Source organism: Gossypium hirsutum, chromosome D05, assembly GCF_007990345.1.
Source record: "Gossypium hirsutum isolate 1008001.06 chromosome D05, Gossypium_hirsutum_v2.1, whole genome shotgun sequence".
Classification (NCBI taxonomy): domain Eukaryota; kingdom Viridiplantae; phylum Streptophyta; class Magnoliopsida; order Malvales; family Malvaceae; genus Gossypium; species Gossypium hirsutum.
Window position 1 is genome coordinate 65,576,703 of NC_053441.1, and position 17,743 is coordinate 65,594,445.

A 17,743-nucleotide genomic window follows, 5' to 3' on the forward strand; every position below is an offset into this window, starting at 1 on the left:
CCACGCCATCGCCCATCAGTGACATATTAACCTTTGAGTTCAATTCAAATTTCTCTTTTCTTTGTTATAAATTAAGAATATAACTAATTTTGATGGGAATGGTAACTTTTCATTAACTCAATTTAAAAGACTATAACACGTAAAGTTTAGTCCTGTTGCTGTCCGTGTCAACCAAAGATAATCCACATCAATTTGAGACATTTACATTATACAGAATTCAACACATATATGGAAATTTTGCGGTATTGACTATTGAATATGCTCTAATCCACAAAAAAGACTAAGACTATCAGTTGTCTATTGACTTCGCTTGATGTTACTTCCTATCACTCTCACCCAAACTTAATTTACAAGGAACGTGGAGATTTCAGACATTTGCAGCACAATATACAATAATTCAACACAATTTGCAGTATTGACTAAAAGCCATTAAACATTCATTATTGATTGCAATTATAATTATAACATCATTAAAAGAAACATATCATTTTAATTTATTGCTTAAAAATTCAAAGCGAATGTGGAAATATTTCATGGGTTGGCACTAAATGTGTGTCATTTTCTATTAATTGCAAGAAAACTACTCGGGAAACTGCATTTTTATGGAAAATTTTTTGCTATAATGACTTATTTTACCCTCTAACTTTATTTAAAAGATTATTTTAGTCCTCTGTTTAATTTCAAATAGTTGCATAACAATGTCCAATAACTCCATACAAAATAACAACGATTTGCAATATCGACTACGTTTACTCGAGAGGTAGATAGATGTGCAGAGGGAAAAAAAAAAGACATGGTTGCTGGAAATTCTACCTTGTTTGTACAGTCGACTAAAGGCCATTAAGGATATCAATTCCTCTAATTAGATAATACCAAATGGGAGACCAATTAGGTTTACTCTTTAAACTTTTAGTCTCATAACACCATCATTGATTAGTGTCAAAAGTAACATATTTTAGCCTCATTCTTAGTACATTGTTGAGTGATTATGTGACATTAATTGTGAATTATATGCTTCTAATCCTTTATATTCATAATTTAATTCTTAATAGGGCGTTTGGGAGCAATAAAAGTTAAAAGCGGTGGAAATTAAAACTTTGGAGTATTCTGGAAGCTGTGCACATGCAACAAATTTTCAAACAGGCAATCCACATGGTCGTGTGGAGTCACACGTCTATGTGCCCAGGGTATGTCGACCTCAGGATCTGTGTACGCTGATGGCTGCAAGTTATGTTTTTTAGGGGATTTAGCACTTTAAGATTATATATATCGGGAAATAAGAATGGAAGCAAGAAGCTACAAGAGGAGAGCACAAAATTACTTTGAGAACACCAGTGAAGCCTATTTCCAAGCAATTTTCCATCAAGATTCAAGAGTCTTAAGTTGATTTTAAAGAGAGTTATCATGGATTTTTTTTATTGTAGTGATTATATTGTATTTTTTGTGTTTACTCTTACCATTAAGAACTGATTCTCTTAATACTTAGGGGAGATGAACCTTAGAATGGATTCTATTCTTTGATTTCTATTTTTATGCAATAAAATCTTAGTCTCTTTGTTTTCAATTATGAATGTTCTATTATTCTTGGGTTAATAATTCTAGAGTGTTAATTCATGTTTGATGAGCATAAGTCTGGGGTTGAATAAACCCTTCTTGTGATTAGATCTTACATAATTGAATGGAGTTGCATGCAATTCTATAAATAAAACGACATAAATCTACCAGATTAAAGTCAAATCTAATAGAAAGATCCATTAAGCAAACTAATGCAATAATAAGAGTTTTAATTAGAAAGAAATTCTAAATGTTGTATATCACAAACAAGAAATTCTAATTAGTGTAATTGGTATTATCAAATGATGACTTCAAATGTTGATCGTCCTCGACCACAAACTATCTAAGTTTGCAGTGTGAAAGCAGCTACTTCCATTACAGAAACCTTTCACTGTATATTGACTTGGTCTTATTTCCTATAACACCTCATGTTTGGTCCTAGATGGTGGAAGACAGTAGAGACTCGATACAACACACCATTTGCACCTGCAATTAAGCTTCTTTAAAAGGAAATGGGATCCACCAATTTTACCTAAACCCACATCAACATTGTTATTGGGCTTTTCATTTCCTGAAGCACCTAATATTTGTCTCAACGTGTTGACTGGTTCCTCAATTTCACATCAATGCATTCAATTTCAAAATAGATTAAGTTGTTTGGCTCAAATACCAAGACTGCCAACATCTATTGACTTCACTTGGTCCGGCTTCCTCTCACTGTCAACCAAACTTAATCGACAAGTAATAAGGAAATTTCAGTCATTTGCAGCGTAATGTACAGGAACTCCACGCCCACAAAATAATTTATAATATTTTGGATGGATGTTGCGTTTACTTACGACTAGTGTAAAAATAACGGTAGCGATGAGATTAGATATTGTAGCATGAGACCAAAAGTAAATTAAACACACGGCACCTCACTCAATCGCCTATCCGAATTCACCCTAAGTTTGATGTGCTGAGGAAAAAAAAGCATGAATGATGAAGAATTAAAGCCAATACTTGGTAAGTACCCTAAGTAGTTTACAAGTAAATATTTTTGCACTAATTATTCAGGCAAACCTTAGCCAATAAAAAATATATAATGATCTATTTGGTCCTTCAACTTTATAAAAAAGAATCATTTTAACTCAAGGGCATAATTAGAGGTTGACAAGGGCCTGCCTGAAATTACAATTTGGCCCTCTCTAAAATTGATAAAAATTTGATTTAATTATTTTAAAAATATAAAGATGTAGAGTATTAAAATGGTAAAATTACATTTTTACTATCATAAATATTATAATTTAATTTCGGCCCCCTAAAAAATTTTCTGGCTTCTCACATGTTTTAGCCCTTCATTTAATTTTTTATTTTTTTAGCCCTTTAATTTGTATTATTTGTCAAATCACCTCAAAATAGATAGAAAAGTTAATATTTATTAACTTTGTTAATGTGGCATCCACATGACAGTACATGTGTATGTAACGACAACAATCAATTAATTTTTTAAAACTTAAAAATATTTTTAATAATTTTTTGAATTTTAAAAATTAATTAATTATTGATGTGGCATTCATATGACAATCCACAAAAATTAATTAATAATTGAAAGTTGTGTTACATTAAAATTAGTTTGTTAGAATGGAATTCTAATAAATTTATTTGAGAATGATTAAAGTGGAGTCAATGTTACTTGGTTAACTATTTCTCTTTTAGCCAACTACAAAATTAAGTCCATTACAAAATTGTAGAGGGACTAAATCCCTAAAAATAAAATGTATAGAGATTAAACTTTAAATTTATAAAGAGTACAAGAAGTTTGACTATATTACAACTATTAAATTTTCCCTCTATAATTTAGTTAAAAATAAATAAATAATTATCTCAACGCGAAACGTGGATAATAAACATACTAGTTTAATGTATATTTTTGGTACACTTTTTTTTTTAGTAAGAGCATATCACCACCATGTCAGCAATTTTATGATGATGTGGTAGTGCCACATGTTACTATTTCTCTTTTAGCTAACTAGAAAATTAAAAATAGAAAAAAAGATGATCTCATTTCGAAAGACTATAAGACGTAAAGTTTGGTCCAACGTTGTTAACTTCTATTGACTTCAACTGCTTTTACTGTTTGTGTCAACCAAATTAGATAACCTGCAAGCAGTTTGGGACATCTGCATAATGCAAAATTCTACACAAATAATATGAAATTTTTGCAATATTTGACTGTATACATTTACTCGAGAAAACTGCGGTTAGGTGAGAAATTTTCACATTCATGCATTGAAGTTCGAGATACCTTTAGAATTTATTGAAAAATGGTAATTTTTAGAAAATTTGAGGCATATTTGTGATTGGTAAATGTGGAGAATTAAATTATAAAATTATGAGACATTTACAACGGTAATCTACTTGTGAATTGTGTTGAGAAAAATGAGAAGCATTAGTCTCATGCTAGTTGAGAATTAAGTGTGGAACTTGTATATATATATATGTAAATCAACTTAGTAGCTATTTAATAACTAAAGCTTGAAACTCTGTCTCGTGCGCAATTGGGGTGCAGATCTAAACCCATCGGGGTTGGGGCATACCCGCACGACATTGGTGACGCGAAATGTCCGGACCGATAGGGCCCAAGAATGGCATGCAGATATTTTAGCCCAATACAAAGATATTATACAAAATCTGTTTAAAAGGACAAATATATCAATTTGATTTGATTTGATTCAAATTGATTTAAAGGCTCCTCAAATTTGATTCAAATTTATCTCAGGATACACAACGAATTTTCAAATATTTCGGTGATAGAAGAAGACAATGTTTGTTCGTTGATCACTACATAGGCACTACTGCTGCGATTATTTTGTTGTTGTATCCTAAGAGACAAATGACTAACGCTTCTCCAAGTGTCATAAGAACAACCAAATCTGTCTTAAGAAAACTATGAAAACAGGTCTTAACATCTAATAAAACTCAATTCCCTTATTTGATTTTTTATTTTTTAAAGTCTTGTTTATTTAATTATTTTTAGATCTAATATTTTAAATAAATAAATATTTATTTTATTTTATTTAGATCTAGAGTTTTTACATAAATATAAATATTTGTTTATATTATTTGTTCAAATCTTGCATTTAATATTTATATTTATTCGGTAACGTATTTTTTCCAAAAAATTATCTTTATAGTGGATCCACTTTTTGAATTATATTAACACTGCAAATTATTCTGATGAATCTTACTGAGAATTGTTCTTTTGATGAAATTGTGGGTCAATGTTGTTTCGTAATTTCTCTTTTAACCCATATATATATATACACATCTCTATGCAATGCTATTGTATATATTATTGTTACTCAAATATGATGATAGATCTATCGGTTTGGGACATCCTATTATTTTACCTAGAAATTTTTAAATTAAAAAAAATAGTTACATGAAATTAAAAATGAGTGACATCCTCAATTAATATCAAGACTAGAGCATAAAAATTAAAAGAATATATCGTCCCTAAGTGTGTATAAATTAATAACACTTTAAAATTTTTAAGCAAATACCAGGCCCAAACTGTTAACCCATTACCTAAACTGTAACATCCTGATTTTGTGTCTAGTCGGAACAGTAGTTGAGAGACCACAAATTTGACATCAAAATATTTATTTTTTATTATTTTTATGTCTACAGTATGATACTAAAGTTGTGTGAAATTTTCATAAAGAAATTTCTTCGTTTGAGTACTCAATTTGATAAAAAGAACTAAATCGCATAAGGTACAAAACTTGAGGTCTAATTGATAAAGGCACTAAATAGTTATAGAATTGAAAAGTATGGTCACTTGATGGAAATTATACCAATAAAAAGCGAGGGGACAATGATGGACATGTAGTAGATGTTATTAAAAGGTTAAATTGATAAATAAGTTAATAGGATAATAAGACAAAATAGCAAAAGCTATCATCTTCATTTTTCTTCTTCTTCAACCGTAATAGAAAAAAAAATGGCAGGTTTCATTTGGCCAAGCTTTGGAGCTTGATAGGTGAGTGGTTTTTGCCCCGTTTTTAATGATTTCTATGTTTTTGGAGTTGTGGTAACTCGATTTAGCTATTTCGTACTTTCATTTTCAAAACTGTTAAAAGTTTGTAAATTTTGCCATGGTTGATAAAGTGTGTATTTTGATAACTGATGATAGAAAATACATCCTTTTTGTTAGATAAACAACATTTGTAAAGACCACAGACAGTGGAAACAACAAGAAGGCCATAGCCAACCAACAAAACACGAGAAAAACCCAGATACTCAAAAAAAAAAATACACATGGATTCCAACAATTGCATAACCCAACTTCAACACCAATTAGTTTTACTCAACTCTAATCTGTAATTACACTCATTGTTGAAATACCATTACAATAGATAAAGACATATAACTAAATTGGTCGAGGCAAAACATTACACACTTAAAAATTAGATATATGATAGAAATGCTTGAACATGGTGAAAATTCCAATAACCTTTGGAATCTCTCATTCAAACTTAATATTTGAGAGATCAATGATGGTCCACATGGTGAAAATTTTCATGAATTCCCTATCTTATATATCCTTTAATAACAATTCCAGTTGTTGAGATTTATGATAGCCCTAAAATTGTTGATGCATCTCACTGGTAGTGGTCCAGCAAAATAATTACTTTGAAAGTTTGGTCCAAGACTGTTAGCGTCTATTGACTTCAACTGCTCTTGCTTCCTCTTACTGTTAGTTTCAACCTAAGATTCTACAAGCAACCATGCAGAATTCCACACAAATAATATGAAAATTTTGCAGTATTGACTATATACATTTACTCGAGAAAAGGTTAGAAAATTTCACATTCATGCATTGAACATATATATATGTAGGAGTACCCAATTTCACAAGATCGATTAATTAGTTTGGGACAAAATTAAGAATATATAAATGCAGGTAAAAAAAATTAAAGTTTAAGTTCCATATGACTCTAAAATGCTTACAAATTGTGTGTGTTTAAGTGCCCTCAACCACAAACAATCCGTTTGGTCTTGCTTCCATGGAATTTCAATTTTTGTGCATATTTTTCAATAGTGATTGTTGCGAGATGACCGTTCATGCAGTACGCAAAGCTGGCGAACCCTTCAAGTTTGGTGAACTCTCTAAGATTGGTGAGCTACCACAAAGTGGTGACCTTATTACTTTGGCGAATTGGGGTTGCAAAACAAATGCAAACTAGGATTGTGGGAATAGATGTGAGCTCTTTAAAGATTAACCATGTAGCTGAGAAGCAACTGGATTTTAAGAGCTTGCATGCAAATTTTGTTTACAAATTATATTTTCCATTTTTAGAAGATTTAGAATTTATTAGTATAGAATATTTGACCAAGCGTGTTACAAAAAAGAATGAAGTTTAATTTTTGAAGAATAAGTTATGGATTTTTGAAGGAAGAATACAATGGTGAAAGAAATGAAGTTTTGAAGATGAAAAATATTAAGAGATGAAGATGAACAGATTCATAAATAGATGAATAAACATAAAAGGGACTAAATCAAAACTTGAATGGAATTTAAAGGCCTAAATTACAAACAAAAGAAAAAGGAAGGACCAACTGAAATGCACTGTAAAAGGATGAGGACCAGATAGGAAATTATTCCCTCCCCCAAAACGACACCGTTTCAGGTGTTCTTCCTTTTAAAACTGTCCAAGGACCAAATTGGGAGAAAAATGAAAGTTTGTGGCAAAATTTAAAATAAAGAAAATAGGATAGGACCTGATTGTAACTATCCTCAAACTAGTAAGGATAGCCATTTCGTCCAAAAAACGCGGATCCTAGGCGGTTCGGGTCGGGTCGAATCGGGTAATATTAAAACGACGCCGTTTTGGCGCCTGAAGTTTAGGCAAATCTACATTCCACGTCAAATCTGCAAGCATCAAATATTAACCTTTGAACTCCATAATAACAACACCAATTTCTAACAATTGCACAAGAATGTCCAATCATTCCACACAAATCAACAACAATTTGCAGCATCCACTTCATTCATATCAATTCCACACAAATTAAGACTGCAAATTCTAACTTGTTTATACCCTCAATGAAGCTACCTAAAAGATATGAATTCCACTGCAAATTTTGTATTGCTTGGAATGAATATTACTATTTCCATTTTAGCAATTAAAGCAGCCTATATGTACCCTTTTACAGTCTGCAATACTCTGCATTGTTCCATGCTTCAATTCATTATATCATTCCTTCAACTCTGCTATATATTATTACTTTCTCCATATAACCAAACCTTTTACTGCTAACTTGTAAAAAAATTATGAAAATACAACAGAGATCATTGAACCATTTTGTTCTCCTTTCTCTTTTACTGAGCAGTAGCAAAGATTATCGAGACTAGATTGAAAGTCATGAAAGAAGACATAAACAATACCATCATACAAAATGTTACACTCAAACAAACCATTACAGATAGTACGAAATGCAATGAAAGACAGAGGAATTGGTACGATAATAAAGACAGACACATACCAATGCAACCCTTCACCATAGGCAAAACGGTCTACAGAACAAGAAATTATGAAAATACAACACTAATTCTTCAACATCATTTGCAGTAATTAGATCCTTCTTCGTCTATTGCTTCGATTGCCTTTCTTTGACTTTCTTCTTCGCCTCTTCTCTTGTTGGTTTTCAACCAAATTCACCAACCATTTTGGCTTACCAGTTTGGAAAACAACATATCCCACGGACATTCCGAACACCACTCCGCATCCATAACCTATCAACACCACTTTCCAACCAAAAGCCATGTTTGATTTTGAGCCATCTTTTTCAAGCACATTCGGAAGTGCTGGCTCAATGATGTTGCAACCTTTCGAGACCGGAAACCCACATAGTCCATTATTCCCTTCATATGAATCATTTCCAAATGTGTTGAATTGTTTTCCTTGAGGGATCTGACCATGGAGTTGATTTTCAGAAACATTCAGGGACGAAAGAAATGTCAAATCTGCCAATCTATTTGGAATCGTCCCAGACAACCTGTTTGAAGATAGGTCCAACCATTCAAGACTTGTCAAATTCCCTACTGAGGTGGGGATTCCACCATTAAGGTTATTATGAGAAAGGTTGAGCCCTTTCAGTAAGTTAAGCTTCCCAATAACCTTTGGAATACCCCCTTCAAACTGATTGTTTGATAGATCAATGATCATCCACATGGTGAAAATTTTCACCAATTCCCTCTCCTGTCCTTTCATAACAATTCCAATGGAATAGGTATAGAAGCTACGACCTCCAAGATCATCCTCACCCATGTACGACACTGTACTACCAATCTTCTCTAGATTTATGATAGCCTTGAAGCTGTTGATGTATCTCACTGGTAGGGGTCCAGAAAAATAATTACTTGAGAGATCAAAAATTTGGATTTTAGATAAAAAAGGGATAGACTTGGAGCTATTGACACATAAGGAACCATGCATATGATTTGACTTCAATACAAGAACTTGTAGCTGTGGAAGACTTCCCAACCAATGAGGAAATGTATCATTGATCTTGTTGTTACCAAGATCTAGCACTTCCAGACCATTACAATTATGGATGGATGGTGTCAAAGGCCCTTCTAACAGATTTCCATTTAAGTTGAAATAAGTCAATTGGCATCGCTTTGCAAATGTTGGAGGAATCGTCCCATAAAACTTGTTCTTCTTCAGATTCAAGAATTCAAGGCTGTTGCTCAAATTTCCAAAACATTGCGGAATTGTTCCACTCAAGTTATTGTGGGACAAATCAAGAATTTCAAGAAAAGCGAAATTGCATATTAAAGAAGAGACCTCTCCATTGAAACTATTATTTGAGATCAGAAAGACATGGATCGCCGAAGCTGGAATCGGAAGATTTCCAAGGATCAGATTGGAGCTTAAGTCAAGAACTGCAATATTCTTCCATGGAAAGTGCTCAACTTCTGTCAAAGAGTTGTGAGATACATTTAAGTAAGTCAAAGAGCCATTCCCCACCTCTTGCATCCACTGTGGAATCTTGCCTTCAATTTTGTTGCAAGATAGGTCTAAGCTTTCCAAACTTTTAAGCCCTTTTAAAAATTGGGGGAATTCACTAAAATTAGATGTTAAGGATAGACTGTTATATGAAAGGTCGAGAAGTTTTAGATTTGGAAGGTTTGAGAACATGAGAAACTCTATGACACCACTAAGATTATTTGAGGATAAAACGAGGTGGGTAAGATTGAGAAGTTGGAATTTTGAAGATGGAAGAGGACCTTGGAGTTTATTGTTGTTTAGATATAAATATTCTAGTGATTTGGATTGGAATTCTTTGATATGCCCACTGAATTGATTTTGAGAGAGATATATATTGTTTAAAGAGGGAGCAGTATACAACCATGACGGAAGCGTTCCATTGAGTAAATTGTTAGTTAAGTCTAAGTATATGAGATTAGGAAGAGCGGTTACCTCATCTGGAATGGAACCTTCTAAAGAATTTTCAGATATTTTCAAGGATTCCAGCTGCGTTAGGTTTAGAATTGACAATGGAATTTGTCCACTCAATTTGTTGTGTGACAAGTCTAAATAAGTGAGTTGCGAAAGGTTCCCCAATGATCTTGGAATTTGTCCACTCAATTGGTTCTGCCACAAGTCTAAATGAGTGAGTTGCAAGAGGTTCCCCAATGATCCTGGAATTTTTCCACTCAATTGGTTCTGCGACAAGTCTAAATGAGTGAGTTGCAAAAGGTTCCCCAATGATCTTGGAATTTGTCCACTCAATTGGTTCAGCCACAAGTCTAAATGAGTGAGTTGCAAGAGGTTTCCCAGTGATCTTGGAACCGGTCCTGATAAGTTGGAATAGGAGAGATCTAAAACCTTCAAGGACACAAGATTCCCCATCGAGTCAGGCAATCCTCCAAAAACTTTTGCGTATGTAATAATTAAGTACTCCAAAGATGATAAATTTGTGATTGAGACAGACAATCCTTGAAAGAAAGAATTTCCTGATAGACCTAAGTACTTTAAGGCCTGTAGATTATCAACTGAATCAATGAATTCTGTAGAGGAGGAAATCCACGACAGATCCAAATGTTCAAGATTGCTGCTCCGATTGAACTTCAAAGGATCAAGATTTAGGTTTTGGTTGCCTGCCAAGTTGAGGAGATTGAGGTTTGGCAAATCAAAAATGTTTTTTGGGAATTTTCCTTGCAAATCACAACCAGCAAGACTGAGAGACCTTAGAGAAGAGGATAGATTCATGAAGACATGAGCATTAACATAAGACATGTCCATTCCACCCAAAAATAGATGTCTGACCTCGGTTAGGTTGTGAACAAGTCCCTCCAGAGCATGTTTGCCAATTGTAAATTGCCCATAGTCAAAAATCGAAGAGGAGAGATCAAGTGAAACTAATTTTGACAGGTGGGAGACTTGGGATGGGACTTCTCCTACAAACCCTGTACAAGAAAGGTTGAGGTATAATAGGCTTGTAAACCGACCGAACTCGGATGGAATTTTGGAAAGATTAAAATCATTGCAGGCAAGGTTGAGTTTTTGAAGGTGAGGAAGAAGGAAGAGAGTGGTATTGGAAGGGAAGTTGCCGTATAGCCAACTGCAGCTCAAGTCAAGGGCAATAACATGAGCATTTAGGTGGTCACAAGTGACCCCATCCCATGAGCAGCAATCTGTACCCTCCTTCCATGAATTTGTCTTGGGATGAGATTTAAGGCCAGCAATCTCATCGCAATACCAGGAAGCATCCTCTGTGATGGAAAAAGAGTCCTTAAATTGGATTAGTGAAGAGCAGGAGTGAGATCCTGAAGAAGAAAAAGAAGCATAAAGATGGGGAAAGAAGAGGAATAGGCAGAGAAAGAGATAGGGGGCCATGTTATGTTTGTAGAGGAAGAAGAAGGATAGGAATGGTATTTATAGGCAACAAATAATACCACAACATTGGTGTTACAGTCTTTTTTTTCTTTTACATTGAAAAGCTATGGACATTAGATTTTCAAAATATTTTGTATTTTTGACAATCATCAACAACCATATATTTTTCATTCTTGTATGGATATTAGATTTTTTTTTTTAGCAAAATCTTGTATTTCATTTGAACTCCCTAAACAACTAAAAAAATTAAGATTGATGAGATTACAAAGTAGATTGACTTAATCTTCTTTTGTATAACACGTAAAGAATGTGTGTGTCTATTCACTTACCTGTCAACCAAAGCTAATTAATGTGGAAATTCTTTTCCACACAAAAGAACAAAATTGTGCTTTATTCACTACGTTTGAGGAAGAAGACTGTTGAAAATTTAATCTACCGATTCCATAAAAAGTGTATACTTATATATATATATTTATAACCTCATAATTCAAATCTAAAATCTTATTTGTTATGAATTCTGATAAATTTATTTGGGAATAGTTATTTTTTATTCGTTAATTATTTCTCTTTTAATCAAGTAAAAAATTAAAACTAAAAAGACATAATGATTTATTTGGCATTTTTTAACTTTACAAATAAAAAGTCATTTTAACTTTTCATTAAATCACCCATTGATGACATAATAACCTTTGAGTTAAACTCAAGTTGCTCTTTCCTTTGTTATAAATTAAGAGTATAACTAATTTTTATAAGAATGGTTACTTTTCATTAACTCAGTTTAAAGGACTATAACACGTAAAATTTAGTGTAGTGCAGAATTCACATGCAATGCGAGACATTTACATTGCAGAATTCAACACATATATGGGAATTTTTGTATTTCCACAATCATCATGTTGTTAGTGATCAACAACTACTTCCTTTTTAACATTCATGAGATTACAAAGTCTTCTTCCTTATAACACGTCAAGTTTGGCCCCAAATAATTTTCCACACAAAAGAATAAGACTAAGACTAAGACCATCAATTGTCTATTGACTTCACACTTGCTGTTGCTTCCTCCTATCTCTCTCACCCAAACTTAATTTACAAGCAATGTGGAAATTTACAAGCAAGTTTGGTCAATATTCATTTATTTTTATTGCATAAAATTCAAGGCATGTGTTTTAAATAATTTTATCCAAAAAGCATCTTTTCCACAAAACTTTAATCGGTTGCCATTAAATATGTCATTTTCTATTAACTGCAAGAAAACTATCCGATAAACTTCATCTTTTTCTTTAGATGAAATTTTGTAAAAAAAATTTTGACATTATTACTTATATGGTCCTTCAATTTTATTTAAAAAAAAGTCATTTTAACTCTCAATTTAATATTTCGCCTCTTTTTGAGCTTTTAAATTTTCGTTATTTATCAAATCATCCCAGAATGGATGAAAAAATTAACATTTGTTAACTTTATTGACAAAACATACATATCGATATCATATAAACAATTAATTGATTTTTAAATTTTAAAAATTTTAAAAATAAAACATATATTAAAAATTTCTAAGAAATGAGGAAATTTGGAAGCATTGCAGAAGAATGTCCAATAATTCCAATCAAATTAACGCAACACTTCAGTTATCACTTATATGGTCCTTCAATTTTATCTTAAAAAAAATATTTTAACTCTCCATTTAATTTTTCGCCTCTTTAAGCTTTTAATTTACGTTATTTATCAAATCATCCAAACAAATTAACGCTGTACTAACCCATTTTGCCCGGCCCATAATTAACCAAATTAAAAAAAACCAAATATAAAATTTTAATAACAGTCCAATTTTATTACTACAAACCCAATAAGTTGCGGGCCCAAAACCCAAATGCACTACCTAATTACAAACCCAACTAAACCCTAACCCAATACAAACCCCAAAAGCCCAGCTTGCAGCCTACAACACTAAAAACAATAGAAACCCTAGCAACAGTTTCAGCCGCCGCAACAGTGGCCCAAGCGCTGTAGGCTGCCCTACGCGCGTGTCGAGCCTCCGCGCGCGTGCGCCTCCAAGCTGGCATGTACCTGCAACGAACAACAAATAGCAAGCAGCAAGAGAAGCAAAATAACAGATTGACAACTAAAAAATAAAAAGTTTTTGTATTTTTTATCTTCATTTTTGACTTATTTCAAACTCATATGTGTATATTGTTTATTTTAAAATTTTACACATATAACTCATTTTTTGTATTGATAATTTTAAATTTCCTTTTGTGTATTTTTTTATTTATTCTAAAACTTGTAATTACATTTTATTTGTGTTAATTTGCTTGCTTTTTTTAGTTTTTTTTATTAGCTTTTAAATATTAATTTTGATATTTACGTGTGATGTAAGATTATTGCTCTCATGTGTATTGTATTGCTTATTTGTATTAATTGATTATTTGTATTCATTAGTATACATTTTGGCTTACGAATTATCATTTCGCGTTACATTATCATTCCATCTTTTAAAAAAAAAGGGGATTACGTTTAATTTAAGCACTAAAATCGATTTATCCATAAGATAACACAATACTCGGCATTTGGGATCTTCGAGAAGATTGAGCCCTAACGTATTGGGTTCCAATTATCCTCGGGAATGCGATCACTACAGCAGAACAGGTTTTTAGCGGCGCTTTTTAACGCCACTAACTCCATTTCCTGCGCTTCTAGAAGCGCCACAAAAAATGCCACTAATGACAACGTCGCTAACTTTTGCGGCGCTTACATAAAAAACGCCGCTAAAGATCATCTTCTTTAGCGGCGCTTAGAAAAAAAACGCCGCTAACGATCATGTTCTTTAGCGGCGCTTAGAAAAAAACGCCGCTAAAGATCATGTTCTTTAGCGGCGCTTTGAAAAAAAGCCCCTAAAGATCATGTTCTTTAGCGGCGCTTAGAAAAAAAGCCCCTAAAGATCATGTTGTTTAGCGGCGCTTAGAAACAAACGCCGCTAAAGATCATGTTCTTTAGCGGCGCTTAGGAAAAAACGCCGCTAAAGATCATGTTCTTTAGCGGCGCTTCGGAAGAAAACGCCTCTAAAAGTAATGTTCTATAGCGGCGCTTGTTCAAAAACGCCGCTAAAAGTAGTGTTCTTTAGTGGCGCTTATTTCACAAACGCCACTGTTTTGATATGACTTTTAGCGGCGCTTTTTTAAAAAATGCCACTAATTTTGGGATTTTTTTAAAATAAAATTTTTTATTTTTTTCAGCCCTCCTGCAACAAAAAATCAAAAGCAACCAAATCTAAACTAACCAAAAACAATAAATTTATATAATATTTCAAATTAAATGACTAAAATAATATTAATTGATAAATAAAAGTGAATTCATACTTTTCTTTACAAAAGCGTTAAAAGTATTTATGCAACATACACTATGACAGCGGAAGTTGCGACTGCTTAAACATCGTCATCATAATTTGAAGCTGCTCTTGAAGTTCGTCGTACTTTTTTCTCTGCTCTGCTTCTCTCGATGCCGCATCTTTTTTCTTCATATTTCTTTTGAACCTCTGCTTCTATTGCTGCTTCTCTCGCTGCGGCCTCTGCTTCCCTCGCTGCCACCTCTACTTTAAGTTGCTGCTGAAGTTCTTCATATTTCCTTTGAACCTTAAATGTGGTCGCTTGCATCTGAGCCATCTGGTCTTTTAACCTCTGAACTTCAGCTTGAGATTGACTCCCCGAAGCCATGTATTGGTGCGAGCTGGATCCAAAATATTGGGTTGGGCTGATAAAAGATCCTTGAAATCGAACCCGACCATACTTTTCAGGACCCAAAACTTTAGTAATAATTCGGTTATCAATGTCTTCAAGATGAACCGAACTATCACTAGAAGCAATCGCTTCGTACTCCGTCTTTTTTTCCTTTAGTTTTTCCTAATAAATAAATCACATAGTTAGGAACGCAATATATAGTAAAAAAAACAAATGCAATATAACAATAGTCGCATTACATGCAATGAATTAAACCATTAGAAAATAAACACTATAAATAACTAAAACAAGTGAAATCGTATTAAGTAAACGTACCATAATTTCACCAGCTTCAGGAGTCATAGCAGATCCATCTTTCTTCTTATGTGTAATTTCAAAAAGTTGTAGGCGTCCAACTTTTTGACCGGACGACCGTTCCTACAATATAGTAGTAAAAATATTATTTAATAGAAAGTTATACATATTTGAGAATATTAAAAAATTAAAAATACCTCCGCCTCAGCTACACACGCAAAACTTCTCGACCCGGCTGTGTGAGTGAATTTTTGTTGCTGCCAGCTACTTTTTCCAACTCGTTCACGATCCTACGTTATAAAATTTTTAGTTCGTAAATAGTAAATACTATAAACCAAAATAATTACAATAGTTTGGAAGTACGTCGTACCTCGCCTTTTTGAGAATGCCAAAATCTAACCGCATCTTCCCATTGGTACCTCAACATACCCGGCGGGACATTTTGCAAATTCTCATCGAGGGTGGTTTTTGTCTTATAATAATTTTTCTTCAAAGTACTTTTATTGTCTCTCCATCTTTTTCCCAATGCCTTCTTTACATAAGCATCGGAGACCTCTAAAGCAAACCTCGCCTACAAAAAACACAAGTTAATAAAGTAAATATAAATGAAACTATTTCCCAAGCATTACAGATGACATTAACATTTTGTTACCTTAATATTATCGAGGGCTTGGTTTTTGTTGCTATCGGGCATTTGACGCCATGACTCGTAGTTGATAGGCAACATATTCAAATTTCATGCTAAAATGCCCATGTATCCTGCTAAAAGTTGAGCTTCTGATCCAACAGGCTGACCAAAACTGTTTCTACATACCTTGACACGCTCGACTGGATCTAACTCGTATAACTCTCTAAGTATCGTACGTCCTCGACCTCTACGCGTCCCACCATTTTCAGCTACAAATGGTATATTATAATATAAGAATTTGAAAAATAAATCAATTATAAGTCAACACGCATGGAATTAATGTAAGTTACTTTGAACTTCCGTAGGATCCTCGTGTGTAATCGGAACATTCGAATATCCAATTGCTGTCTGTTGTTCAGTTCTATTTGTTTCTGTCGAGTTTGGATCATTTTGAACAATGCTTTCCCTTATAATTTTTCTTCTAGGCATTTTATCTGCAATACACATAAAATGTAATTAAACTTAATAACTAATTACAACAATAACAGCACATATAATATAGTTAAGTTATATAATAAGACCAAGATTTAATACTAATGTAAGTTACATATAATTAAACAATCGTAAAATCTTACTACATCATTATTCGTAAATATCTTCATCCGTATCCTAACGAACCCATTGAAATTGTGCACTAGTACTAGGGATATTATCGTTTAAGTTTTGTTCTGGAAATGGCAAAGTTTCTGATCTGTCGTCGATGTTATCTCTACTTCCACTGCCCATGTCAAACAGGTCTCTAGGGATGTTACGGAGTACAACGTACCAACCCTCATCAGTTGGATCTTTTGAGTAAAAAACTTGTTTGACTTGACTTGAGAATACATACGGCTCATCTATCAGTTGTTGTCCTGTGTGAATCAATCGATCAAAGTTCACCATTGTAAAACCAAATTGATCTTGCTTGATTCCACGAGCTATATTAACATCGACCCAATCAGCTCGAAATAAGACAACTTTCCATTTGCCATAGTAATCCAACTCAATTATGTCAGTAATCTGTCCGAAATATTCCACATTTCCCTCGACAGGATTATTGTCCCTAGCGCTAGCATAACTTGTAATTGCAGAATTAACAACTATTCCACAATTTTGCGTTCTCCTCAACCTCTCACGATATTTTGTATGAAATCTGAATCCGTTGATGAGGAATGCACTATATCTTTTAACCACTCGATTTGGACCTTGGGTGAGCCATTTAACTTCGTCGTTTACGCTCTTTCCATTCCAAACCTATTGAATGGAAAGTAAACTAAGTAATTAAAAATGTTATAAGAAAGCATTATAATTTGTAAGCGAAAGCTCTAACCACATACCGTTTGGCTTAACCATTCATAAAAAGATTCTGTAAACAACTTATTGATATCTCGATGTTGTGTTCTTTGGGAGTGCAAACGAGATCTCAATATTTGTTTGTACTCACTATGTTAAAAAAAATGTGATCTTTGTTAGAAGATAAACAATTTTTAGTTTGATAAATATTTATGAAATTTGTAGAACATACTTCCTGTAAAGGTTCCAATGATTCGTGGTGAAACAGAACATATCGATGTGCTTGTACCCACGATAAATTATCTAATTCCGCA

The 17,743-nt window shown here is 33.2% G+C and overlaps 1 protein-coding gene across 1 annotated transcript; it reads right to left on the reverse strand.

Moving 5' to 3' along the window:
- Positions 1–7,894: 7,894 nt before the first annotated feature.
- Positions 7,895–11,523, reverse strand: LOC107931725 (receptor-like protein Cf-9). The gene has a single exon (XM_041092558.1). It carries the CDS (start codon positions 11,442–11,444, stop codon positions 8,175–8,177), a length of 3,270 nt encoding a protein of 1,089 aa, XP_040948492.1. The 5' UTR covers positions 11,445–11,523; the 3' UTR covers positions 7,895–8,174.
- Positions 11,524–17,743: the final 6,220 nt, after the last annotated feature.